Source organism: Misgurnus anguillicaudatus, chromosome 11 (assembly GCF_027580225.2).
Source record: "Misgurnus anguillicaudatus chromosome 11, ASM2758022v2, whole genome shotgun sequence".
In the NCBI taxonomy this organism is placed as follows: Eukaryota; Metazoa; Chordata; class Actinopteri; order Cypriniformes; family Cobitidae; genus Misgurnus; species Misgurnus anguillicaudatus.
The window spans coordinates 27,191,974-27,218,327 of NC_073347.2; the positions used below are offsets into that span (position 1 = coordinate 27,191,974).

Genomic DNA, 26,354 nt, shown 5'->3' on the forward strand with positions numbered 1-26,354 from the left:
CCGAAGCGACAATGGTAAGAAAATAGGACAAAACAGTTGAGTAACAAATACGTGACAGTGATACGTAAATAGAAATGCATGACATGTTTCCGCAAAAAGGCAGAAAAACGTGTCAGTGTCACGGAAAAGACAAATTTACGTGACTATAGGTACGTAATTTCGTGTTACTGGATTGGTTCATATGACGTACTAAAAAGTATTTACTCAACGGTTAAACATGTAGGCAATTTAACCACAAAAAATAAACATTTTGGAAGCTACATTTATCACTTACACTTGAATATAGCCCGTCGGCTTAGTTTTTGAGTAGCCTATTTTGTTTTGATTTGTTTTGTTTATTTGTTTATTTTTTATTTTACAGCTCTTCAGCTTGTGTGGCATCATGGAATAGAAAAGTGTCTGTTTGATGCATACCCTTTCGAAAAATTATCATGGTTTTAATACTATTAAAACCAAAAAACATGTTTGCTGTTGGTTTTGCCAATTGTAATCAAAATGCCAAAAAATATTTAAATCGATTAAAACTAAAAACATGGATCTTTTTGTAAGGGTAAGCTTATCTCGAGGGAATGTTTAAATCATCCAGGTATTTGCCTACTTTTTTGTATACTGAGGTTTCATACGTACTTATATCACAAACTGATTATCGCATACTATATAGCCTAGTACAGAAGTAGACGATATTTCCAATGTGTACTGTATGTGTGTGCACGCGCGTGCGTGTGTCACTATGTCAAACAACCACGTAATGCAACAACGCTTTATAAAGCCTGCATAAATGTGTTCATAATGTCCAGCAGGTTTAAGTTACATTACAATCACTTATGAGTGTGTTATATTCTAAAGCAATGCAAATAATTAATCATACAATTCGTTGATACTGGTTGAGAGAGGTAACCAAGACTAGTATGAACTTATTTAACAAAATGAAACGAAGTACTAAGACTGAGTGGTTTGTGCGCGTGGCTTTAAGCATCTCTCGCACGGTCGTACCTCAGATCAGATCGCGCGCATCTTGCACAATCCTCCGCATCTTCTCATCTCTCCTCATCGTTCCTCCTCCCCGAGACTCTGAGTCGATATTTGGACTTGAAGAAGTCACAGTAGGGGAGGGCGGGAGTTTTCAGTGCTACAGCACTGGTAGGCTACCGGCATATGACATTATAGGATGGGAATCATGTAATTCAGCCCCCTCAGCCGGTTCAGATTTATTTCCGAAACAGACTGACTGACATGTTCGTCCTGAACCGTATATAGGGCTTCTGTCCAGCTCTCAAGCGCCACTGAACCCACAGTCACGAGCCGGTGGATGTTAGCTGTGGATTTTAAGTTTTGGGGTATCGTTTGTCCTTTTTGCATCATTTTTGGCAGCATAGAGGAAATAAAATATTTGGGTTTTATTTGGATTGCACATAACAACAGGTAAAGGCTTGGATTATCTGTGAATAGCTATTTAAATATTTTTTATATTTTGTTCGTTTAAACTTTTTTATTTATTATTTATTTATTTATTTGAATGTTTTTTTGTTCATGAGAATATTCTACAAAGGTTGTGCTTTACAGACTAGACGTGATAAACGTCTTTATTTTGTTAGACAGTTTGACTTTAATTTTATTATAGACCACTATAATAAAACATTGTTTGGTTGTTATTATGCGTTTTTGGAGGTCAAATATTGCATATAATTTGATTGATTTATTTCTTTTTTGAGCAAAGTGATGGTTCTTTATTCAGAGTTTGGTTTTTATTTTGTGTATTTTGAAGGCGTTATGATACTCAGGAGAAGTCTTTGCTTGCTGTTGTTGCTGGTGCTTTGCATCAGTGCGCTACCTCAAGGTAAATTCACGATGCACACCTGTTCCTAAATAGTTTATTTAGCGTATAAGCATAATTTTTGTTGTTGAAGATGTTTATTTGATTTGATACATTTCACACGAATCAAGTTTACTCATCTCTGTGCTTCCAAGAAAACATCTGTGTTTGATTCCTTAACAAAGAGTCTCTATGGTACACAATGCAAAAAAAACCTGATGATGCAACATTTTCCTAAAAATCTTTAATGGTCTTGCATAATCATCTCATTAAATATATTATGCGTTCTCATGTAAGCATCTGCACTTTATTTAAATACACTGAATCATTGCTTTGCTCAAATCAATTCTTGTGTTGACTCATTCAAAGATGACCATGTGGAAGATGAATCTGCCTTCGACCTTTTCAAAATCAGCGGCATCAGTCGAAAGACGATCGGTGCCAAGCTCTTCAAGGGCCACGACTGGAACTCTCCAGCGTACCGTTTTATTCGTTTTGACCACGTCCCTGCTGTGAAATTACCAAACCTTCATCAGATCCTAAAGCAGATCCAAAACAATGAGGGGTTTGTGTTTGTGGCCACTATGCGACAGGATAAAGGCTCCAGGGGAACCCTGATTGGCTTGGAGAACTCGAGTGGGAGCAGACAGTTTGAGATTCTGTCCAACGGTCGTGCCAACACCCTGGATCTGATCTACTTAGTTAAGGGATCTCAGCATGTTGTGTCCTTCGAAGATGTGGACTTGTCCGATTCACAATGGAAAAATATTACGCTGTACGTTCATGGAGAAAACGCTCACCTCTACGTAGGCTGTAGCCTCATTGACAGTGTGATTCTGGATGAGCCTTTCTATGAGCACCTGCAGTCAGAGGGCAGTCAGATGTATGTGGCCAAGGGATCTATCAGGGAAAACCACTTCAGGGTAGGACTTGAACTTTGCATGAACATCATATTTACTTACGCCTAAGCTTTAAACTGTGGGTTTTCATTGGTTTTGCAGTGTGCCCAATACATAGAAAGAGAGAGAGAGAGAGAGAGTTTGCTGTTCAAATGGTTTTTTTCTATATTAACAATATAATCATGCTAATTATTTATTAAAATAAAAGTAAAGCCTTGTCATTTTAGTTCACTCTTTAGTTGCTTATGGTTGACCTTACACCTGAAGGTACCCAGATGATTTAGCCTTGAAATTGCACATTTTCTCCATTGTTGTGGTAGGCCTACTTCTAAACTGATTTAACACAGTTTGGCATTGCAATGGACCTGTAAAGTTTTATCTCCATGTCATCTTTCAGGGGTTTACTACAAAATGTACAGTTCCTGTTTGACACACCGGTAGACGATATCCTGAGACAGAAAGGATGTGAGATCGCCAAACCTGGTAAGATTTAATTCTTATATTTTAAAAAAAATTAAACTATAGCTTAGCTATATAAACTGTCAATCAGTTTTAGCATGGCAAAACCATAGAGGTTCTTGCGACAGCTCGAGAGAGTTTACCTGCAGCGTCTGCTTTCCATGAGCTTTGGCTTGATTTTGTGTGAGAGTTATGTTACAAGGATCTGAATATGCTTTTATAATGTATGGAACTCCGAGCGTTCCAAGTTGCAGGAGCTCTTGAGGAATTTTGCTCTGGAGTTGAAGATCAAATTTGTTTTAAGAGGGTTGATATGTTTTCCGTTTGATTCAGGTTTTATTCGAGGCTCCTTTGGCTTTCACCTAAGTGGGTCACAAAATCTGCAGATCAGAGCTGTGGAAATTTCTGAATGTATTACCTCATGTTTATGGGAAAGGCTCGTGTTAGTTTAGTGTTGTAAGGGTCAAACAATGTGCACATGCCATGAAGAAGTTAAAAACTGTCATGGTAATATACACTGGCGAGTTTGACATGACTTTTAGGCGAGGTGGAAAAAATAGCACATACATTGTATACACACACACAAAGGGTGAGATCATGAGTTGGTTGGTGGAGCTGGCGTTTATACCTAAAGCTTCATACAGTTCAAGATGTTTTGCGCTTTCCTGGTTGCACTCTCATGCAAAGAAGAGTACTTGGAAAGTCTATTTGACCAATAAATAATCGCATCCCTGGAGCTGAGAGACGTTTTTGCTGAAATAAGCACATTTTGACCATGACAAAGCTGAGCCTTGTGTGAGTTTTGCAAGTGTGAGCGTTTCTGCACCACTATTCTTCTTAATTATAATTGAATGAGTATGCAAAGGACATGCACAGTCAAAAAAGCCTTCCATATTCATTGCCAGCATGAATGCATGCCAACTGCTGAAAGAATGGATGCCAACGCAGAGGTCCCTATAAACTCACCAGTGCCCCAGTTTGGGACTGCCACGTATTACTGAATAAAAGCTAAGCTGAACTGCACAAAAGTCTGCCTAGAAAGACATACACACACACACACACACTTTTTTCCCCAGCAATGACTTAAACCCCTGAGTGATTTGAACGAGTTCAACAGTTTTTAAAAACTGCAAACCATGCATGAATCTCAAAGAGACCTCCGAAGGTAACAACATGGCTCACTGATTTACTGTCTCCTGTCTTCCAATAATCTGGAGAAAATTTATACGAATGACCCCAAATGGCTCCAGATATCTAAAGGGAGTTTTAGCATGGACAGCATTCCTCGGCTGTTGCGTATCTCTCCAGCGCTCCTTTCTTTTCCTAGACAAGCCTTGAAAAATCACTTTCGTTCTTTAAATGTTGCCTCTGGGTAGCTTCTGCATATTCATTATATTTAAGTCAGAAGGGTGCGATCTGGGAAAGATTTATACGGCAGAAGGCGTGTGGTGTGAAATATCCTTTACAAATCTGTTAAAGCCAAAGTCTGTAATTTTAAAATACTCCTAGATGTCTCTTACCTCCTGCTTAAAATGCACTATAAGTTATCTTTTTTAGAAGCTAATTATCTTGGCGTGAACCATTGGCGTAAGTTTGGGATTGTCTGTTTGTCCAACCAATGGAAGACCACTGAAATTGTGATCTGTTTCTATTTTTTTTATTCTGAAAGCCCAGCCCAGTATCACGGCGGGTTGTGTTGTAGTGGCGATAATTTTGATTGATTTATGCGTGTTTGCTGACACGAATTTTAGCTGTTTTTTGCGTCTCTGGAGACGAATGTCTTTTTCGTCCTTCCCAGCACAAGTTTCTATCAATGGCTGTTCGTGTCTGTGAAACGACTTTCTTTATCGTGTCATTTTATATTTTGTTTTCTCATCGTTGTTTTCTATTTTTTGACCATTGTTGCTTTGGGTTTGGGTTAGAATCACTTTCTGCGACTTCCTAACCCAAACCCCAACTCTAACCCCAACCCCAGGCGAGAATAGTTTAAAAAGCGGACAAAAAACATGTAGAAACCAAAGCATAACATTACATCCTAACGCAAACCCCGAATCTAACACTAACCCCAAGCGACAATGATTTAAACAATAGGGAAGAACGATGAGAAAAAATATAAAATGACACGATAAAGAAAGTCGTGGCACAGACACGAACAGCCATTGATAGAATTCGTCTCCAGAAACACGAAAACAGCGGAAATTCGTGTCAGCAAACACAAATAAATCAATCAAAATCTTCGTAACTATAACACGACTTGCCGTGAGATCGTGTTGGAAGGCCAGGAATAACTTTTTTTTAAGAATTCACTTTAAAGCTCAATTAATTTATATGTATTAGCTAATGATATATAAAGGGTATATGCTAGCTCTTTCACCCAAAAATGTAAATTCTGTCATTACATTTTGTATGAGTTTCTATATTCTGCTGAACACATAAGAAGATATTTTGATAAATGATGGGAACCACACAGCAGACGGTACCGTCTATGAAAGTCAAAGGGTACCATCAACTGTGTGCTTGTCATCATTTATCAAAATATCTTGCTTTGTGTTCAACAAAATGAAAAAGTCATATAGGTTTAAAATAACATGAGAGTAAATAAATAATGACAGAATTAGCATTTTTGGGTGAACTGATACCCCTAATACCATGTAGATTACTGACACAATCACCAGCTGCTTTCTTTTCTCTCTCAGAGGAAGTAAATGTGGTAAATGAAAGTACAGAGACCGTGTCAGTGGGTACATCAATCTCCAGCAACTTCATTGGACAGAAGGAGAAGTTGGCCTCGGAAATGTGTGAGCGTTCGTGTGAGGAGCTCAGCACCATGTTCCAGGAGCTCAAAGGTCTCCGTATCGTCGTGGGCAACCTCATCGATGGCTTACAGAAAGTGGTAAAGTTTTTTCCTTAAAGAGAAAGTCATTATTATCTTATTTGTTCTTTGTCTATATTGGGGTCACCAACCCATAGTATAATGTTATTAAAATCCAACCCCATATTCCAGAAATAAGCCATGCCAAGTATTTTCCTTCCTTTTCCTACTAAGAAATTTGACATTGCGCAGTGTAGCTCACATCTGCGTGAGTCGAACAATGTAAGTCTTAACCCAGCCTCACTAACAACACTTAATGACCAAATAGATGCATATAATATAATTAAAGCTTTGCTGTGTGTGTATTTGTGTGCGTTCTGAGCCTGTGTGTTTGTGTGTGTGTGTGTGTGTGTGTGTGTGTGTGTGTGTGTGTGTTTGTGTGTGTGTGTTGGCTGGTTGATGGCCAGTCTGTGATTCAGAGAATTTTATTACAGATTAAAAATTGGATTAAGCTGCTTCAATTGAAAAAAAGAAAGAATACATAGAACCATTAAAGGAAAAATGGAAAAGAGGCAGTGGAAAACGGGAAAATGTGGGCTTGGGTTTTATGGTTTGTTTTAGAGGGAGATAGGAAGTGTGAATAGGAACCGAATCGTGTCTGGCAGTGTTTAAACAGCCTCTTTATCCTCCTCTGGGAGCTTCCCAGCGATGAGGGAGTCTGGGCATAATCTCTAGGAAATCCAGCCGTTGGATGCTGCGGGTCCCTGAGGCTCTTCCAGACCGTATGGTGTTCTGTTTCAGAGCCTTCATAGCTACTGCCTAAGATTTATGTTCTCATACACACACATGCACAGATTAATTCATCAGAACGGACCGACTTGTGTTCCACTTTTTCCTGTTGTTTGGCAATTGAAATCATACTTTCCCCTCTTTTATTTTCTTCATGTTTTCCTTTTCCCTGACCCTATTCTCTTTGCTTCTCGGTCTCAAGCACAAATGGATTAAAAATTGGAGGATGGTGTGAAATTCTTTTGCTAATAGTTGTCAGGTTTTGTACTTCTCAGAGCTCGCGCTTTTCTAGTTCATGAGATAGGTCTTCAGTAGGTTAAATATCAACTCTGTCTCAGATGTTTTTTCGAAAACTCTTTAAACACTTATCATTTAAAAATTAACATAAGAATTATTAATGTATGATAAAGTTTCCACTGAGTCAAGACAGATAGACACAGTGGGGCTCAGTAAAGATGAGAAAGTTATGAATAGTTTTGGTTTTGACTGGCAGCATGTGCACCCCTCATCGGCCTGTGGTGTGAAAGGTACAGCTAAATTTCTTGGAGATGGGTAGGGTGGATAGGTATAAAACTATATGTAGTGTAATGTAATATACTGTATAGCACAACTGCATGTTTTACACCATTAGCTGCAGTACACGTGGATAACATTGACAGCATATTGACCTCGTCTTAAAATGTTGTGTCCATCTGTCCGTCTTGCTGTGCTTCTGTGGGCTAGACTGAGGAGAACACAGTGATGAAGGAGGTCCTGGGGAACATGAAGAACATCAAAGACAAGCGCATGTGTTGGCAAGATGGCCGTCTCTTTGAGGATAAGGAGGACTGGGTTGTGGACAGCTGTACTAAGTGCACCTGTCAGGTAGGAAGAACTGATGAATGGAAGAGAAATCGATCTGCTTTATATTCTGAATGGTCCGTCTTTATGTTTTATGGCTTCGTTCTGTCAGGAATCAAAGATTGTGTGCCATCAGATCACATGTCCTCCAGTAGCCTGTGCCAGCCCGACTTTCCTGGATGGAGAGTGCTGCCCGGTGTGCCTGCGTGAGTTTCTGATGCATTCCTGACACACATGTAGTCACTCTTTGTTTCTACATCACACAGTGCAAATTGAAACTATATCTCTTCCATTGGTGATATGTGGGGACTATGGGTAGGACATTCATTTGGAAATAATTTTAAGTGCATGAAAAATCATTTTTAGGGGGGAACGGATGAGTTTTATGAATATGAATATATACAGTAAATAAGTTAAATTTGGCTTTTTTTAGAAGTACACTAGCATATGAAGAGACACATTTTTTTGTAAATTAGCATTTTTATCAGGCTCTTATGTTTAGGTTCAGTAATTTCATTTTAATGGCAATGAAAAGTTTATTAGTCAGCAGTGGCGGCTGGTGACTTCTTTTTTCGAGGGCGCTCGATGCGAAGTCCGTCACAACATGTATGTAGCCCGTCATGTTTGTGGTTCGTAATTTCAAAATATGTGTTCTGCGCATCGAGTGATCCTGTGTGCATCACGTGTTTTGTCAAAATAATTGCCTGCTGCAGACGCGTCTACAGGGTTTATGATAAAAGAGACGCTTGCGTTTGCCAGATACTCGCATAATATCATGCGCAATCAGAGTGTACTGTCAAGGGAGTGTCTTGCGTGTATTTTGTGAACGTGAGTGTCTCTTTTATCATAAACAGTTTTGACGCACTTATTTTGACAAAACACGTGATGCATACGGGACCTCCCGACGCGCAGAACACATGTTTTGAAAAGAGGAACCACACACGACACTCCGAACACTTTTGACTTAGCGCCCGTCGGATGAGCAGTCACGAGCCGCCACTGTTAGTCAGTAACTGAAATGCCTTACTTTCACAAATCTTTTGCTGCAAAAACCTCTAAGTACGTGCAAAAATCTCCGCTTCTCAGTAAGTCTCCAGTCCCTCTTCACTGTCCTTACTGAATAAAGGTAAAACGAAAAGACTAAAACATTTGGTCAGTATCCTAATATTTCCGGTAAACCTCCTTTAAGGGTAAAAGCTCTTGCATCTTGACGTACATGCACCACCATCATTCAGCGAATTGTTCTTCCATGCATTTAGAGGACTTTGCTGAAAAATAGTATTATTAATGTATTCTGTCAACAAAGCTGTATTTCTGAATGACCTGAGGCGGGGATTAAGCAGATTTGAAGTGGAAGTATTCGATAGACGTATAATACGTGCCAATATCATTATCTCGGTTTTGACAGCATTTAGGCTTTTGCATTTTAGCTCTTCATATTTTGTAGATGGCCTGGAAGCTAACAGACATGGACAATATGCTACAAAAATTTAGATTTCACAGGGTCTTTAAATTACTTCTAATTATTACAACAAAGGCCTCTTGTGATGTTTATGATATTAACATCACTGCATGTGTGAAATTTTTTCACCGCTCTTAAACTGCCAATCCCATTAAAATTTAATTGAACAATAAAATAACACAATTTTACCCTCAATTTTACAGCTTAATAAAACATTAAAGTAAACATTCCTATATGCCGCACAGCTTTCACACTGCCAATCTAGATAACCTCAAGCCATTGTGGTGCCTCCAATGTAGAGTTTTAATAATACATAACTGTTTAACACAGTTTTACTAGCCATGAGTTACAAGCATCACTGTATATTCCCATCCTCTGAAGTGGGTCTCGAAAGATGATGTCATATGTACAGTAACTACAGTTTTCAAAACATCAGAGGAAAAGTATACGTTGCCTTTCCTCCTTAAATATACAGGCAATGAGAAGCACCCTGATTGTGGTGGTGAGGTCAAAGCAAGGTAACATTTCATGTTGCCAGCACTAAACATGCCTGTGCATTTTGGGCTTATGTGTTTACAGCTAAAGACAGTGAAGATGGCTGGTCCCCTTGGTCAGAATGGACAGAGTGTACGGTGACGTGTGGAACGGGCACCCAGCAAAGAGGAAGGTCATGTGACGCAACCAGTAACACCTGCAGCGGTCCGTCCATCCAAACCCGCAGATGCAGTCTGGGAAAATGTGACAGCCGTGGTGAGTCTTTGCTTCCTATGCACACCTGTTGTTTGGTCATCTAGAGTCATTTTGATGGCCTTTCCTGTTTGATTCTGTTTGGTCCATGAAGTCTTATATGAATTTTTGGTAAATGAATTTTACTTGAAGGGGTGTTCATAAGACTGACATGCACATTCATAATCATGACATGACATGACACGTTTTATGAACATGAAGGAGATTTTATGCAAGTTTATGACAACTGCCATTAAGTGTCATTCGTTCACTTATGTCATTTTTATTGGCATTGTTTGAGATGTCCTTGTTATTACAACTTGACATTACCAAGACAACATAACTGACCACTTTTTTACAAGTGAAACAAATTGAATAAAATGTCATTAAAATGTCATTAAGTGTTAATACTATGTCAAATACTTTTACAGCGTCATGAATATTTTTCCTGACCTCATCTACAGTGGTACAAGTATAATTTGTCGTTAAAATGTCATTAAGTGTGAATACTTTGTTAAATAGTTTTATAGCAGTGTCATGAATATTTTTCTTGACCTCAACTACAGTGATACAAGTGTAATTTGACATTAAAATGTCATCAAGTGTTAATACTCTGTCAAATAGTTTTATAACATCGTCATGAATATTTTTCTTGACCTCAACTACATTGGAACAAGTATAATTTGTCATTAAAATGTCATTAAGTGATAATACTCTGTCAAATAGTTTTATAACAGCGTCATGAATATTTTTCTTGACCTCAACTACAGTGGTACAAGTATAATTTGTCATTAAAATGCCATCAAGTGTTAATACTCTGTCAAATAGTTTTATAAAGGCGTCATGCATATTCTTTAGTTCGTAATGTTTTTTTTTTAAGTTTTCTCCATGTGTTTAACAAATAAAATAAATCATTTAATAATAATAATAAAAATAATTAAAATGTATAAAATTATATTTTATTGCATTTGGAAACCGATTCACCTAAAATTGAATGAAAATAGTACAATAATGGGTTAAGCCATGCAACGTTATGTCCATATGGCTGCAAAGTTAAAGGGACACTTCACCCATTCACCCAGGAAGTCCAATATCTTTGTTGAGGGGGTGAGACTACAAACACCCTTTTTCTTAGTCAAATAGGCACCAAATTCGAAATATATGTAACATTTGGACTACAAATATGACGCACTTTTAATAAAGAGTAATGTTTCTATGGGTAAAATGCTCCTTTAATTACATTAAATTAAATAGAAGAAAAAAATAACAAAACATTTAATCAATGTCAGTTTCAGAACCCTATGTGTGAGGAAAAATAAGTCCTGTTAGTTTTCAGTTTTTTTATGTATTGTGCACATAAATAAAGTTAATATTTTGATGTGTCTGTTGGATTTTGTTATGGTATTTAAAATTTGACAGTATTAACAATTAATGATATTTAAATGACAGTTTAATGTAATGTTAACCCATAAAGCTAAGTAGTTTCTTAAGTTTGATAATTATTCTGCTATGGCATGTTTATGACAGATTTATGACAAGCTAATGTATTGGTTTATGTCAAGTTGTCACAACAAAGACATTTCAAACAATGTCATCCCTGCACTAAAATGACATAATTTGAACAAATGACACTTAATGACAATTGTCATAAATGTGAATAAAATCTCCTTGTCATGTCATGACTATAAAGGTGTCATGTCAGTCTTGATAAACACCCTTTCAAGTAAAGTGTTACAGAATTTCTTTCATAAAAACATATATCCAAAGTTTGAATGGTATTGATTTTTAATCCTAAAATGTGTTTCCTTACTTGTCTGCTATTTATAACCAAGGGTTGTAATAATCCTAGATCAATAATCTGATATCAAGTCATGACATTGTGACCCCATCTGTGAAAAGCCAGCCCAGTCATTTATTGTAAAGTTGTTAAAAGAATATTCTGTGAAAATATATACTTGATTTATTTAATATTTACCGAATAAGGTAATGTCAAAGATTGAAATTAAAGTGAAATAAATGGTTGAAATCAAACTTTCATGCTCCTAATCTCATAAATAGATTATAAGACTTGTCTGGGTTTTACACAAAGGGTCACATATGATATTGTCATTTCTTATCTCGTTTGAGTTTTGATCCTGATCAAACAGAAATAAAAATTGTGCGTTCGATGTCCTGATATTACAGTACATTTATGCATTTTGGCAGACGTACAGTTTTATCCAAAGCGACTTACAATGCATTGCAAGGTATAGATATTTTGTTATATATATTCTGTGTTCCCTCTGTTAAAACACATTACACTGCTAAGCACTGTTTATATCTAAGCTAAACAGGAGCGTGGTACGTGTCTGCTTCCCACAGGCTTGGTCGAGAATCCCTCTTTCCCAAAATATGAATATTATTATTGGCATGAGACTGCTGAAATAGAATTGTTAGGATAAATATCGCAATCCTCTGTAATTGATTTCCCCCACCACATTCTGACTATTACAGATAATTGTAATAATAAAAACAATACTTTTATTGATAGGGTCTTTGTAAAGAACGGTGAAAGAGTCTGTGTTTAAAGGAGAGCGGTCTGAAATACAGCTGTCACACATCTAAACAGATAATAAAAATGAAGAAAAATGAAGCAGTTCAGCCAGACTGTGGCAGTCTGTTTATTTCCATGCAGATTCCCTATGCGAACAGACAAAGACATGCCCTTTTCAGGCTATAGGTTAAGTTGTTATGAGCTTTCAAAGTGGATCAAGCACATTATCATTGATTCAAAGCCGTTCCATAGCCTTGAGGAGATGATATTGACCTAGTTTTGTGGCAAACATATGAATTTTTGCAAAAATACGGATGTTTTTTCTCATCTGTTGTAAATATTTATGAAGCATGTGCTAATAGATAAATTCCTCGGAGAGACGAGTGAACTGGTGTTACTTATTCTCTGTGAGGTTTTAATGAACGGCATGTGGCTCTTTGTGGTATACCGATGCGAATTCGTTCTGCTAACTCTGGCTTAACGGCTGCCTGAAATGTTTTTTTTATAACTGACAAATGTTACCAGCTGGTGTCTTGGACAGCAATGGACAAGCCGCCTGTGTTAAAGTTACCACTTTGCAAAAAAAGCTCCACGGATTTCCTTAGAAATAGAAAAGCTCTGCGTTTCCAAAGGTCTACATTTTCTTTGTCCCTTACTGTATATGTTTTTAATATTCACATTTGTGTCGGTGCCAATAGCCCTGTGGTAAGTGCGCCGACATATAGCGCCAGTGCGCTCGCGGCGACCCAAGTTCAATTCCCGGCTCTGTGGTCCTTTGCCGGTCCTGCTCCCCTGTCTCCACCCAACACTTTCCTGTCAACTCTCTACTACCACCCTATCTAAAATAAAGACATAAAAGGCCCTAAAATATATATTTAAAAAATATATATATTCACATTTGTCACATTTCTGACCTTGGACCACATAAGGGTCAAAAGGGTCCATTTTTCGAAATTAAGATTTTATATCATCTGAAAGCTGAATAAATGAGCTTTCCATTGATTTATGATTAGTTAGGATAGGACAATATTTGGCCAAAAACTATTTGAAAATTTGGAATCTGAGGGTGCAAAAAATTGAGCCCATGTCTCCTGAAGATGCGTATAAATAACACAAAGTTTAAAACTTGTGCAATACATACTCCAAATTCCACTTTGCCGTGCATATGATACGCAAGTCCTTCCCATTCACTAAAATGGTGCATCTTTTTTTGTCGTTTTATTTATTGGCTTCTCAATTTTTTTCCTATTTTTTTACCATTTTCGCTTGGGTTTAGGGTTAGAACAACTTTTTGTTATATAAAAATGACATCCTAACCCAAACCCCAACTCTAACCCCAACTCCAAGCGACCATGGCTTAAATATGGACAAAAACATGGAAAAACCTGTATATTAAAAAACCTCATTAAGCAAATCTAACCCTAAACCCAAGCGAAAATGGTTTAAAAAACAGAAAAAAATTGAGAAACCAATAAATAAAACGACAAAAAAAGATGCACCGTTTAAGTGAATGGGAAGGACTGGCGTATCACATGCATGCCAAAGTGGAATCTGGAGTATGTATTGCACGAGTTCCACACCTCGTGCCATTCATACACATCCTCAGGAGACTGGGTAGAAAAAATCACCTTTAAAGTTGTCCAAATGAAGTCCTTAGCACTGCATCTACTCACAAAATAAACGTTTTGATATATTTATGGTAGGAAATTTACAAAATATCTTCATGGCACATGATCTTTACATTGAAAAATCTATAATTTTGACCCATACAACATATTTTGGGCTATTGCTACAAATATACCCATGCTACTTAAAGGGTTAGTTCACCCAAAAATTAAAATTATGTCATTAATGTCATTCCAATTAATGTCATTCCAAACTGGTAAGACCTCTGTTGATCTTCGGAACACAGTTTAAGATGTTTAGATTTGGTTTGAGAGCTTTCTGACCCTCCATTGAAAATACATGTACGGTATACTGTCCATGTCCAGAAAGGTAATAAAAACATAAGTGGGCCATTTAGAATTTGTTGAAGCATCAAAAATACATTTTGGTCCAAAAATAACAAAAATTACAACTTTTTTCAGCACACTGCAGTGATGCTGCTGATGTACGACGCTGCTGACGTGTTATCTGGTGCCCCCGAGCTTTGTTTAAATTCTGAGGGATTAGGACATCTGCGACTCGCAAACTTACGCACCATTTTAAAAGAAATATAGCAATACCAAAATACAAACAATGTAGAATAGCTTGAACACAGCGTGCATCTCCCTCAGACTGTAAACGAAGCTTGGGCGCACCAGATAACACGTCAGCAGCGTCGTACGTCAGCAGCATCACTGCAGTCTGGTGAATGCAGAATGCTGAATAAAGTCGTAATTTTTGTTATTTTTGGACAAAAATGTTTTTTCGATACTTTAACTAATTCTAGCTGACCCACTGATGTCACATGGACTACTTTGATGATGTTTTTATTACCTTTCTGGACATGGACCGTATACCGTACATAGATTTTCAATGGAGGGTCGGGAGGCTCTCGGAGTAAATCTAGAGCATCTTGGGCTGTGTTTGCGAGGATGAACGGAGGTCTTGCGGGTTTGGAATGACATGGGGGTGAGTCATTAATGACATTATTTTCATTTTTGGAGGAACTAACCCTTTAAGACTGGTTTTGTGGTCCAGGGTCACATTTTATAACGTTTAAATCAATTCCACATCATAATTTATAATAAAAACATCAAGTGTAAATGAAAGCTGATATTGTTTGTTTTGTTATGTTTGCAAACAACTTTTACCTTCTCCACTTTCATTATAGTCCGTCAAGATGGTGGTTGGAGTTTGTGGTCGCCCTGGTCTTCTTGTTCAGTGACGTGTGGAGAAGGGCAGATCACACGAATACGCCATTGTAACGCCCCTGTACCACAAATGGGAGGAAAGGACTGTGAGGGCATCGGGAGAGAGACGCAAAAGTGTGAAGCCAAACCCTGTCCAAGTGAGTGCTGCGAGCCGTACATTTGTCTCCATGAACACCTCGGTTTATGATCGTTACTAAACTCTCATCTTTATTTAGTTGATGGAGCTTGGGGCCCGTGGTCTCCTTGGGCGATTTGTTCCACCACCTGCGGAGGAGGAACGAGAACTCGAACTCGTGTGTGCAACAGCCCTCGACCACAGTACGGCGGCAAAAAATGTCCGGGAGAGTTCAAGGACAATGAAGCCTGTAACAAGCATGACTGCCCTGTGGGTAGGTTCAAATGAGACATTACTTATGTATGTGATCTCTTTTCTTGCTCTCTGATGTCAATCTATGTTATTTATGTCTATACTTTTATTTATTTTTATATGGTTTTTATATACAGATGGTGCACACTGCCAAAAATGATGGATTGTTTTAGCCCACTGTTTGATAAAATAATGACAAACCCAACAGTTGATTTATATTAACCTAGATGTCTATGGGCCAAGTCTGTAAAACTCAGACTGAAGTTTCATAATCTAATGATGATTTCTCATTAATTTCAATCTTTGACATGGCCTTACTCAGTCAATATTAAAGATATAATGGCACTTTATTTTACAGTATGTGTACTTACCTTGTACATATACACTCATTTACATAATTATTAGGAACACCTGTTCAATTTCTCATTAATGCAATGGTTTACTGGTGTGGAGGATGTTTTCTTGGCACACTTTAGGCCTCTTAGTGCCAATTGGGCATCGTTTAAATGCACGGCCTACCTGAGCATTGTGTCCATCCCTTTATGACCACCATGTATCCATCCTCTGATGGTTACTTCCAGCAGGATAATGTACCATGTCACAAACCTCGAATCATTTCAAATTGGTTTCTTGAACATGACAATGAGTTCGCTGTACTAAAATGGCCCCCACAGTCAGCCAATTTCAACCCAATAGAGCATCTTTGGGATGTGGTGGAACGGGAGCTTCGTGCCCTGGATGTGCATCCCACAAATCTCCATCAACTGCAAGATGCTATCCTATCAATATGGGCCAACATTTCTAAAGAATGCTTTCAGCACCTTGTTGAATCAATGCCACGTAGAATTAAGGCAGTTCTGAAGGCGAAAGGACGTCAAACACAGTATTAGTATGGTGTTCCTAATAATCCTTTAGGTGAGTGTATGATAAATATGTTGTACTTGCAGACAAATGTCTGGTACTTACTTTTGAGTAGTGCAACATGATATTTATAAATGAAGGGAGCTCAAACATGCATTTTAGTCTGGGACTGGAATAAGCCCTGTCTGGGATACAGCCCCATAGTTTAGGTATACTTTAACTAACAAGAAACACTACTGTACTTACATTTTAAACATCAAACCCTCCCCCCATGTATTTGACTTTAGATCTACAAAAAGCATAAAATGCATAAACCGAAAGTGTCATATCTCACCCATGCGTCATTCTTTACTTTATCAGATGGTTGTCTCTCTAACCCTTGCTTTGGAGGCGTTGACTGCACTAGCTTTCCTGATGGCTCGTGGGAGTGCGGGCCCTGCCCTGTCGGTTTCCGTGGTAACGGAACATTGTGTGAGGATGTTAATGAGGTAAAGATGACGACGGTAATAAGAAAGAACAAAGAGATGTTTGAAACAATTGCTCCCAGTTTTATCTTAAATGGAATAGTTTCAAATACAGACCACCCCAATAACAGACACATCTTTTAAATGCTATATCTCAGACACTTTTAACACACTGTTTGGGTTTTCTGTCCTGTAGTGTGACATGGTGCCTGACGTCTGCTTTAAGTTTGGTGAATCCAGCGTCAACTGCGTCAACACGGATCCGGGTTTCCACTGTTTGCCTTGCCCTCCTAGATACAAAGGCAATCAGCCTTTTGGAATGGGAGTAGAGGCTGCCAAGCAAAATAAACAGGTCTGTTATTTGGTCTTTGAGCAGATTGGACCAATTATTGCAATATTAAGTTTAAATCCCTGGCTTTTGTAGTCAAAGGTCTGACTTCTAATTATCTCATGTATCCTACTTATTCTGGCCAAAAACAGCTTGTGTGGATGGGAAGTGACCACCTGACACCAGGATGTGAAGTTATCAACAACAGTTTTCTTTGTAGTATTATCTAAAACAGAGATGTGGAGAAACAGAAAAAATAGCAAAAACTTTTTCATATAGATTCATATAGAAATGGGCTTGTCCCTATACCGTAAGTGTAGTGTGAGGCACCTTGGAGAAACCGTATCTGCTACATGAAAAAATTCCCTCACCGCTGTAATGCATGATGGTGGCCAACCATATGGATCTCTCTTTCACACAGGCTCCGTTCCCATTCCTCTCTGGTGAACCAGTTTTGGAGAATTCTTGGAAAACTCGCTGTTTTGCTGTTCTGCCCAAAGATTTCATAACGTCCAATCTAATAAGTTTGTCACCGACATCCAGCTTCCCTTGCTTTGATCCCGAGCCCTGGAGTAATAAATTGGGGCTGAAAGAATAAAAAGAGGCTGAAAGAAATTGTCTCAGAGTTCCAGCATATTTCACAGCTGAGATACTGAGCTTTTCAAACAAACCGCACAGTTTGTTCGAAGCCGAGACCATCAAAATGTAGAAAATGATCGCTTTTAGTTTTTACGTTTGCCTCGCACAGTTGGGATACTCAAATAATGAATCATTATTATCAAGTTAATGTTTGTTGGGGTTTTTTGTTCAACAAATCTCAGAATAAACTTTTTGACATTGGTAGGATTTTTGGTTCCACCAGTGGTATATTTAAAATGAATAAAACTTTAAGCTTTCTTTTAATCTGAAATCTTAAATTGTGCAAATATTGTGCATATAACAGAAACAAATTGTTTTTTGAGGTTTTTTGCCGGTTGCCCAGATGGGTTATATTTAATATACAAAGAGCATAAACCTCCTAAGACATACGTGGACATCACATTTTTTTGTTGTTTGCACCATAATACTTAATTCTGTGTAACTGGAACCAGTCGTACAGAAACGTAGACACTTACACTGCTAGTTGTTCAATAAAAAATATTTAGTTATTATATTTATTGGCTCTTCCTAACCCCAAAATAGCTGGAAGAAATCTGAAAAAAGACAAACCAAAGCTTGGGTCTTAAGGGGGTCGCACACTGGACGCACAGCTCAGCGCCGCGTCGCGTCTAGGACAACTCTGAGGTATTGTACACGGGAAGTGCACATTAAATAGCGCAAGCTTAGTCAGATAGCGTCTACTATCAAATGCTAAATATACGTTATCAGCCAATGTTAATCGCTAATGATTTGGGACACATATGATGTTATTTAATCTTAAACTATGTGAGTGGCACTCTGTGACGCAACAAGGATGTGAGCAACTTCCTGAGCAGTAGCTGGGTGCCTCCTGTTGGCGCCGGTGTGCGTATACTCATAGATAACAATGTGTTCTTTATTTTTAGAACGGCGGTGTGCGACCCCCTTAAGGAGGTTAAACATCAAGATTTTCTGTATTTAAAAGATTGTTGAAGCACTATCGACAGTTGTCTGTTCATTCAGTGTTTTGTCTGTGTTAAATAAAGTTTGTACGTTCTTCTCGCTGCAGGTGTGTGAACCAGAAAATCCCTGTAAGGACAAGACCGACAATTGCCACAGGTCTGCTGAGTGTCTCTACCTGGGCCACTTCAGTAACCCCATGTACAAATGCGAGTGTAAAATCGGCTACGCCGGCGACGGCATCATCTGTGGTGAGGACTCTGATCTTGACGGCTGGCCCAATCATAACCTGGTGTGTGGAGCCAACCAATCCTATCACTGCAAGAAGGTACTGTAACAGAAATTCTTGTCTTTTCTGTGCCCGCAAGTCAAAATGGCTGATAACGTAAAAAAAAATATCACTTGCAGGACAATTGTCCCAACCTTCCAAACTCAGGACAAGAGGACTTTGATAAAGATGGTCAGGGAGACGCCTGTGACAAAGATGATGATAATGATGGAATCTTGGATGAAGTGGTAAAGATCCTAATAATTATATGGTTGTGTATCTCCAATGTTATTTACAGTACAGATGTGACTGTAAATGTCCACAAATGTCAATCTTTTGGTTGTGCTCTAGGACAACTGTCCACTACTGTACAATCCCAGGCAGTTCGATTACGACAAGGACCTTGTTGGTGATCGTTGTGATAACTGCCCGTACGAGCACAACCCCGCTCAGATCGACACGGACGGTAATGGCGAGGGAGATGCCTGCGCGGTGGACATCGATGGAGACGGTAAGAAACTGCAAGATAGCAACCACCAAATCAGCATTGCTCAAATCGATGTTCAGTTTCGGTTCAACAAATTACAAATAAAACTGTTTGCATAACAGTGCAAAATGTCATGGGATCAATCCCAGGCAAGACACATACTGATAAAATGTATACCATATGTCGCTCTGAAAAAAATTGAATGTATGTATGTAAATGTAACAATGCAAAGGTTAAAGGTTTGATTCCAAGGGAATCACACATGCTAAAAAAATGTACAGCTTGAATGCATTGTAAGTTGCTTTGGATAAAAGTGTCTGCCAAATGCATTCCTGTAAATGTAAAATAATATCACAGAATAGTATTGAAATGAACTTTTTTTCCTCAAAATTCACTAAAAATACTTACAAAGCAAAACCCAGATAAAGTCGTTTTTGTGATTTTCTACATAAAATCTTCCTATACCTATATAATGTAAATATAACCTTGATATCTTTAATATTAACTTAGTAAGGTCATGATTGAAATCATTGAGTGAAATCAAACTTTGATGATCTAAAATGACACTTTAGCTTGGATATCATAGCCAGGGTCACATATTGCAGTCCCTCCAAAAAAACGTGATTATGCGATTGCATGATTTAACGCATAATCATCCAAAGTCGGCATATTTATGCGGGGGACGCATTTTTTCAAATACGCCACACTTTCGCAGCATAAATTGCAGATTTTTGTGTGCAAAATATTGCATGATTTTATAATCCCCGCATTTTCATAGCAAAAATCACATATATCTTAGCAGAAAGTTGAAAATGTTGCATGTACCTCACACAAGCGCAGTGACATGAACATCATTGAAAAGCTGCAAAAGCTAAAAACAGTTTTTACAATTTCCCGCAATTTTTGCAAGTTCCCGCAATTTCATTGCATAAAATTGCATAAATATCCCGCATTATCCATCACATTTTTTAAGAAAACATGCCGCAAGATCAAGGATTTTTGCCCGCGACAATCACAAAAAACCTCTGCGTTTTTCTGGAAGGACTGATATTGGTTGATTTATAAGTCACTGGTTATCAGATATCTTGTGTAATGCTAACATTATTCATGTGTGTTTCAGAGGTTCTGAATGAAAATGATAATTGCCCGTACGTATACAACAGTGACCAGAAGGACACAGATATGGATGGAGTGGGTGACCAATGTGATAACTGTCCTCTACTGCACAACCCTGAGCAGGTACATCAGATTCTAGCTATATAATTATAGTTATATAAAAAATGCATGTTTCTAGGGGCGTGATGTATATGCAGCATCATTTAAAGTCATTTGTATGGTTTAACAGGCAGATTTAGATAATGATCGAGTTGGTGATGAGTGTGACAACAATCAAGACATCGATGAAGACGGCCATCAGAACAATTTGGATAACTGCCCTTACATACCCAACGCCAACCAGGCTGACCACGACAACGATGGCAAAGGAGATGCTTGCGATTTCGACGATGACAATGATGGAATCCCTGACGAAAAAGACAACTGCAGACTGGTGTCCAACAAAGACCAACTTGACTCTGACGGTAAACTATTAGTAATGCATGAAACGTGGTTGCTTGTACCTTAAAATAGCTACTGTAATAGAGATTTCTGCACTCCATGGAAAGAAACACACAGAGACAAACCCGCAGTCCCACTTACAGAAATTCAAAACTTCATACAATATCTGGGCAGGAATGTAACACTGGCAGTGATTTGTAACCGCTTCCCGTTGTGCTGCCTCACAGGAGACCAAAAAATGAAACGTCTTAGGCCTGCAACCAACCACATTCCCAACTTTACATTTATGGAATTTTATTCAGAGCAATCATCTATTATTAGTAGTAGTATTATTATATGTTTTTCTTTAATATACTGTGCCACATATTTTATTTTTTCACAGTTTGACTTTTTTTTAAATGTGTTTTAGTGCAGTGTTTCTCAACAAGGAAAGGGGGCCCTCAGCAGATTTCCAAGGGGGCCTCAAGATGACTTAAAATAAAATAAGCCAAAACTTGGCAAAAAATGCAGTAGTGAATATACATCTGTCTAGTCATTCCAAGCTCTAGTTCATTTTATTTGGAAAAAATAAAAAGAGGTGGGGGACCTTCAAATATTGTTGTGGGCAACAAGGGCGCCTTGAAGTGAAAACGGTTGAGAACCAATGTTTTAGTGTAGCCATGGTCTAATCAGATGTGTCTCAGTTCACATTTCGCAGGCAGTTACTAAGAGTTAATACCTCACTTTGCTCAGTTTCTACCTGAGATTTTTTACTAATTGACTGTTTACAACGCTTCACGTTTATTTTATCGATCAAATAACTTGACCTTGTCCACAGGGGACGGTCGAGGTGATGCCTGCAAAGACGATTTCGACAACGACAGCGTTCCAGACATTTTGGACGTTTGCCCTGAGAACAATGCCATCAGTAGTACCGACTTCCGAAAATTTCAGATGGTGCATTTGGATCCCAAAGGGACTACCCAGATGGATCCCAACTGGGTGGTCAGGCATCAGGGCAAAGAGTTGGTTCAGACTGTCAATTCCGACCCTGGTATTGCTGTGGGTGAGTATGAGAGCATTCACAACAGCCCATCTCGTCTTTTACTTTTCACTGAATAATTATTCTGTAATGTTTTATTTACTCCAAAGGTTTCGATGAGTTTAGTGCAGTGGACTTTAGTGGCACTTTTTACGTCAACACCGACAGAGATGATGACTATGCTGGCTTTGTGTTTGGCTACCAGTCAAGCGGGCGATTCTATGTGGTTATGTGGAAGCAGATTACTCAGACATACTGGGAAGACAAACCGACCAAAGCCCTTGGCATCTCCGGGGTTTCACTGAAAGTGGTCAACTCCACCACAGGCACAGGGGAGCATCTGCGTAACGCCTTGTGGCACACAGGGGAAACACCTGGACAGGTAACACTCGATACTCATCTGTATACGTATGCGCTTACTGTATGCAAAGCTTTATGCAACCTAACCACTGTATGTGATGTAATCTGACAGGTCAGGACGCTGTGGCACGACCCTAAGAATATCGGCTGGAAAGATTACACCGCCTACAGGTGGCATCTCATCCACAGACCCAAAACCGGCTTCATTAGGTGATTACTGTAGCAGATGTTGCTCTACAGCCACAGTAATCCTCTGAAAAGTGTGTTGAGTTAATAAATCAATGTTGTTTTTCTCCAGAGTGGTGGTTTATGAAGGGAAACAGATCATGGCGGACTCGGGCTCTGTTTATGATAAGTCGTACGCAGGAGGGAGATTAGGACTCTTTGTGTTCTCTCAAGAATTAGTTTACTTCTCTGATCTCAAGTATGAATGTCAAGGTGGGTAGAATATCGTTTCTATTTTTATTGCACTGGATACTTTTGCACTATTAAAACCTTGGAACATTAAATATTTCTGTTTCTATTTTTACTACATTAGATACTTTAGCATAATACTGTAGATATATTGTAACATTTAATGACCTTGAAAACTAGCTACTTAAATATTTAACTCTCTAAATTGTGTCTTATTCAGTGGCCTTTATAACCATGTTTGATTTTTCACCTTCATTATTGTTACAACAGCATCTGCATGACAAAAATGTGTGGATTCACAGCAAACGCAGTAGAGGCGGCAAAAACACTCTATTCGCACATAGTTGGACGCTTGAACATTTTTAGTTTACTCGCTTCATTTGTGCTTGAAATTCTAGTTATTCGAGACATTCACGCAGAAATTCACGTCATGGGAGGGGCTTCTGCGACTCCGCTCGCTTTCTGTAATCACGTCACTACTAGAGCAAGCACCTGATTGGTTAACGCGGCTTCGGATTTTTCAACGAAATAGATGCGCAAATGAGGCGGATTCGCGTTTACTGCGCCGCGCTATTGGGGCTGGTGTGAACGCAGCATTACTGTGGGTTCACACCAGATGTGTTTGAGGTGTCAAATTCGCGTCTACCGCGCGTAGTTGGACATTTTAACATATTGAGTGTACTCACTTCATTTGCGCATGAAATTCTAGTCATCGAGACATTCACACGGAAATTCGCGTCATGGGAGGGGCTTCTGCGAATCCGGTTGCTTTCTGTAATCATGTCACTACTAGAGCAAGCTCCTGATTGGTTAACGTGGCACGTCTTCGCCAAAGTTCAGATGGGATTCAATGAGGCGGATTCGCGTCTACTGCACCATGCGAAACGCCTTATGCTATACGTACACACCAAACGCAGGGCATCGCGTTACTCGCTCTAGATTACTCGCAGGATTTAACTTGGTGTCATGCGAATTTTTCGCTCAACTTTTGAGGCAAATAACACGTGTTTTCGCGGCACACGCGCCACCCATATCACGTCATTCGCATCACCCCACGCAAGGTCGCGTCTGATCCATCTTTGCATTGACTTTGTATGCAATCTACTTGCGCAAATCATTAAACTCGCGTCTGGTGTGAACCCACAGTTATTCGCAGACCTCCAGACATGCGTAAACGCATCTTTACATTGACTTAACATTGAAAGTACTCGCAATTGACGCCTGTACCGCGGCTGGTGTGAACGCAGCATTAAACATCCAGAGCTTCTTTTTGTAACGGTGGTATAAGTATTATTGATATAGATCAGGGATGGGCAACTTCGGTCCTGGAGGGCTGGTGTCCTGCAGAGTTTAGCTCCAACCGTAATTAAACACAACTGAAGCAGCCAATTAAGGTCTTACTAGGCATACTAGAAACTTTTAGGCAGGTGTGCTGAGGCAAGTTGGAGCTAAACTCTGCAGGACACCGGCCCTCCAGGACCGATGTTGCCCATCCCTAATATAGATAGACAGTGAAAGGTTGTATGTCTGATGATAAACCTCAAATGTTTTTTTTCTAAATCACAGATTCCTTAAAGCGATACTCCAGCCAGGTGTTAAAATTACCCCAAGATTTACTCACCCAATCCGAGAAACACATATCCCATCATCTTTCAGACAAACGCATTTTTCAAGCTTATAATGGTACAAAACAGGGATCAGGGAACAACTTCTGACTTTGAAGCCCAAAAAGTGCATCCATCCTTCACAGAAGTAATCTACAAGACTCTAAGGGGTTAATAAAGGTATTTTGCAGAATAAATGTCTTTTGTAGGGAATCGATGCGATTTTGTAAGAAAAATAGCCCTATTTTAAACTTTATGGACCATAATATTTAGTTTCCGGTACAACACCATCTTGGACTCAATTCATGAAAGTCAATGCACAAGTTGCCCATGGCAGCCAACCCTCACCAAGACTCTCTCGTGAATCCCGTCCAAGATGACGTCCTTACCGGAGGCTGGTTATTACAGTTTATAAAGTTTGAAATATGGATATTTTTCTTACAAAATCACATTGATTATCCACAAAAAACCTTTATTAACCCCTTGGAGCCATGTGGATTACCTCTGATCCCTGCTTTTTACCATTATAAAGCTTGAAAATGCAAGGGCATTTACAAAATAACTCCAAAATGTATTTATCTGAGGGATGATGGACGTTTGTGTCTCGGATTGCTTGAGGGTGAGTGGATCAAGGGGTAGTTTTGATATTTGGCTGGAGTTACCTTTTAACATGTTATAGGCCATCTCAAAGCCAGTTGTTGTATGCCATTGGATTCACTAACAACAGTTTATTTCTTTTTATACCTTTCAGATAACTGAACAAGAAGAGAAATGAAACCTTTAAGAGACTTTAGCACAGTTACACATTTATACACAATCTGACTAAAAACCAAAGACTTTGAAGGACTAATGAAATGATGGAATGAAACCGAACCCAGACCACAATGACCCTAAGGAGAAACATCAAACATCTGCACATTTATATTTTAATCATAGAGCTGTTTTTTAAACTAGAAAACATCGTTGAAAGCAATTTTGATGATTCAAGTTTGTCAAAGTTAGGGTAGTGTTAAAAATCATATACAAAAATAATTTTTGTATAGCTTTACGAACTTTCGAGGAGACAAAATCACAAACGTTCATTTTCCATATCAGCTTTACCAATCAGCTTTGCAGAAAACTTTGTTTTTCCTGTGTATTTTACTATTGTGCCAAATTACATATTTCTTTTTCTACAACCCTCATTTTTAACAGGGGCTTTGGGTTTGATCGACATATACATGTTTTAGAGACCTGTGAGATGAAGATGTTTATATTAAGCCTGTATCATAATAACTTGTGTAAAGTATTTATATGACTCTTGCAACTCAGTATCAAGTTTGTGTCTAGTTTATTGTAATGCTTTCAGAACCTAGACATTGTAAATACTAATTTATTTGTTTACACTGACAACATTTGAATGTTGCAGATTTTGTTTATTGTTGTGCTTACAGACAATCACTTTTTGACTTCATGCCTGTGCTGTTTTGCATCATTCAGTACTTGACAGAAACGTTTTTAAATGTGAGGATTGAGTGATGGTTTTGGTTTACTTTTGTCACCTTTTTTGTCAACTTTTGTGCTGGTCTTAAACTACTTTTTCTATGTTTCTCACTGGAGAAAATGAGACATTATAGGATTAGCATTCTATAGTCTATAAGAAGGTTGTGTCATTTAATAGCCAGATTATTTGAGCCTAAAGATTGATCCATGTGTTTTGTATTTTGCTTTTTTACTGTCATAATCATATTACATATTGTGTAAAAAGTGCAATACCTTTGATTTTTATGCAACATCCCCAGAAAACCTTGTAAAGTTTTCTATAATTGTTATTTGCAGTTTTTTTACAGATTTTTCTTAAATAAAGGTTTACACACA

At 38.5% G+C, this 26,354-nt stretch overlaps 1 protein-coding gene and 1 long non-coding RNA gene across 2 annotated transcripts; one reads left to right on the plus strand and one right to left on the minus strand.

Moving 5' to 3' along the window:
* Nucleotides 1-1,085: 1,085 nt before the first annotated feature.
* thbs2a (thrombospondin 2a) lies at nucleotides 1,086-26,354 on the plus strand. The gene is made up of 22 exons (XM_073873436.1): nucleotides 1,086-1,422; nucleotides 1,766-1,837; nucleotides 2,183-2,730; nucleotides 3,105-3,195; nucleotides 5,868-6,064; nucleotides 7,496-7,636; nucleotides 7,725-7,818; nucleotides 9,654-9,824; nucleotides 15,149-15,325; nucleotides 15,404-15,577; nucleotides 16,777-16,904; nucleotides 17,077-17,232; nucleotides 18,896-19,114; nucleotides 19,195-19,302; nucleotides 19,406-19,565; nucleotides 20,662-20,780; nucleotides 20,887-21,121; nucleotides 21,916-22,143; nucleotides 22,230-22,501; nucleotides 22,592-22,689; nucleotides 22,778-22,917; nucleotides 25,249-26,354. Exons 2-22 carry the CDS (start codon nucleotides 1,771-1,773, stop codon nucleotides 25,254-25,256), a joined length of 3,531 nt encoding a protein of 1,176 aa, XP_073729537.1. The 5' UTR covers nucleotides 1,086-1,422; nucleotides 1,766-1,770; the 3' UTR covers nucleotides 25,257-26,354.
* Nucleotides 17,076-18,102, minus strand: LOC141368817 (uncharacterized). Its single transcript, XR_012372179.1, has 3 exons — nucleotides 17,580-18,102; nucleotides 17,385-17,434; nucleotides 17,076-17,212 (listed from the first exon to the last, which is right to left on the minus strand). It is a non-coding gene; the product is annotated as an uncharacterized lncRNA (long non-coding RNA).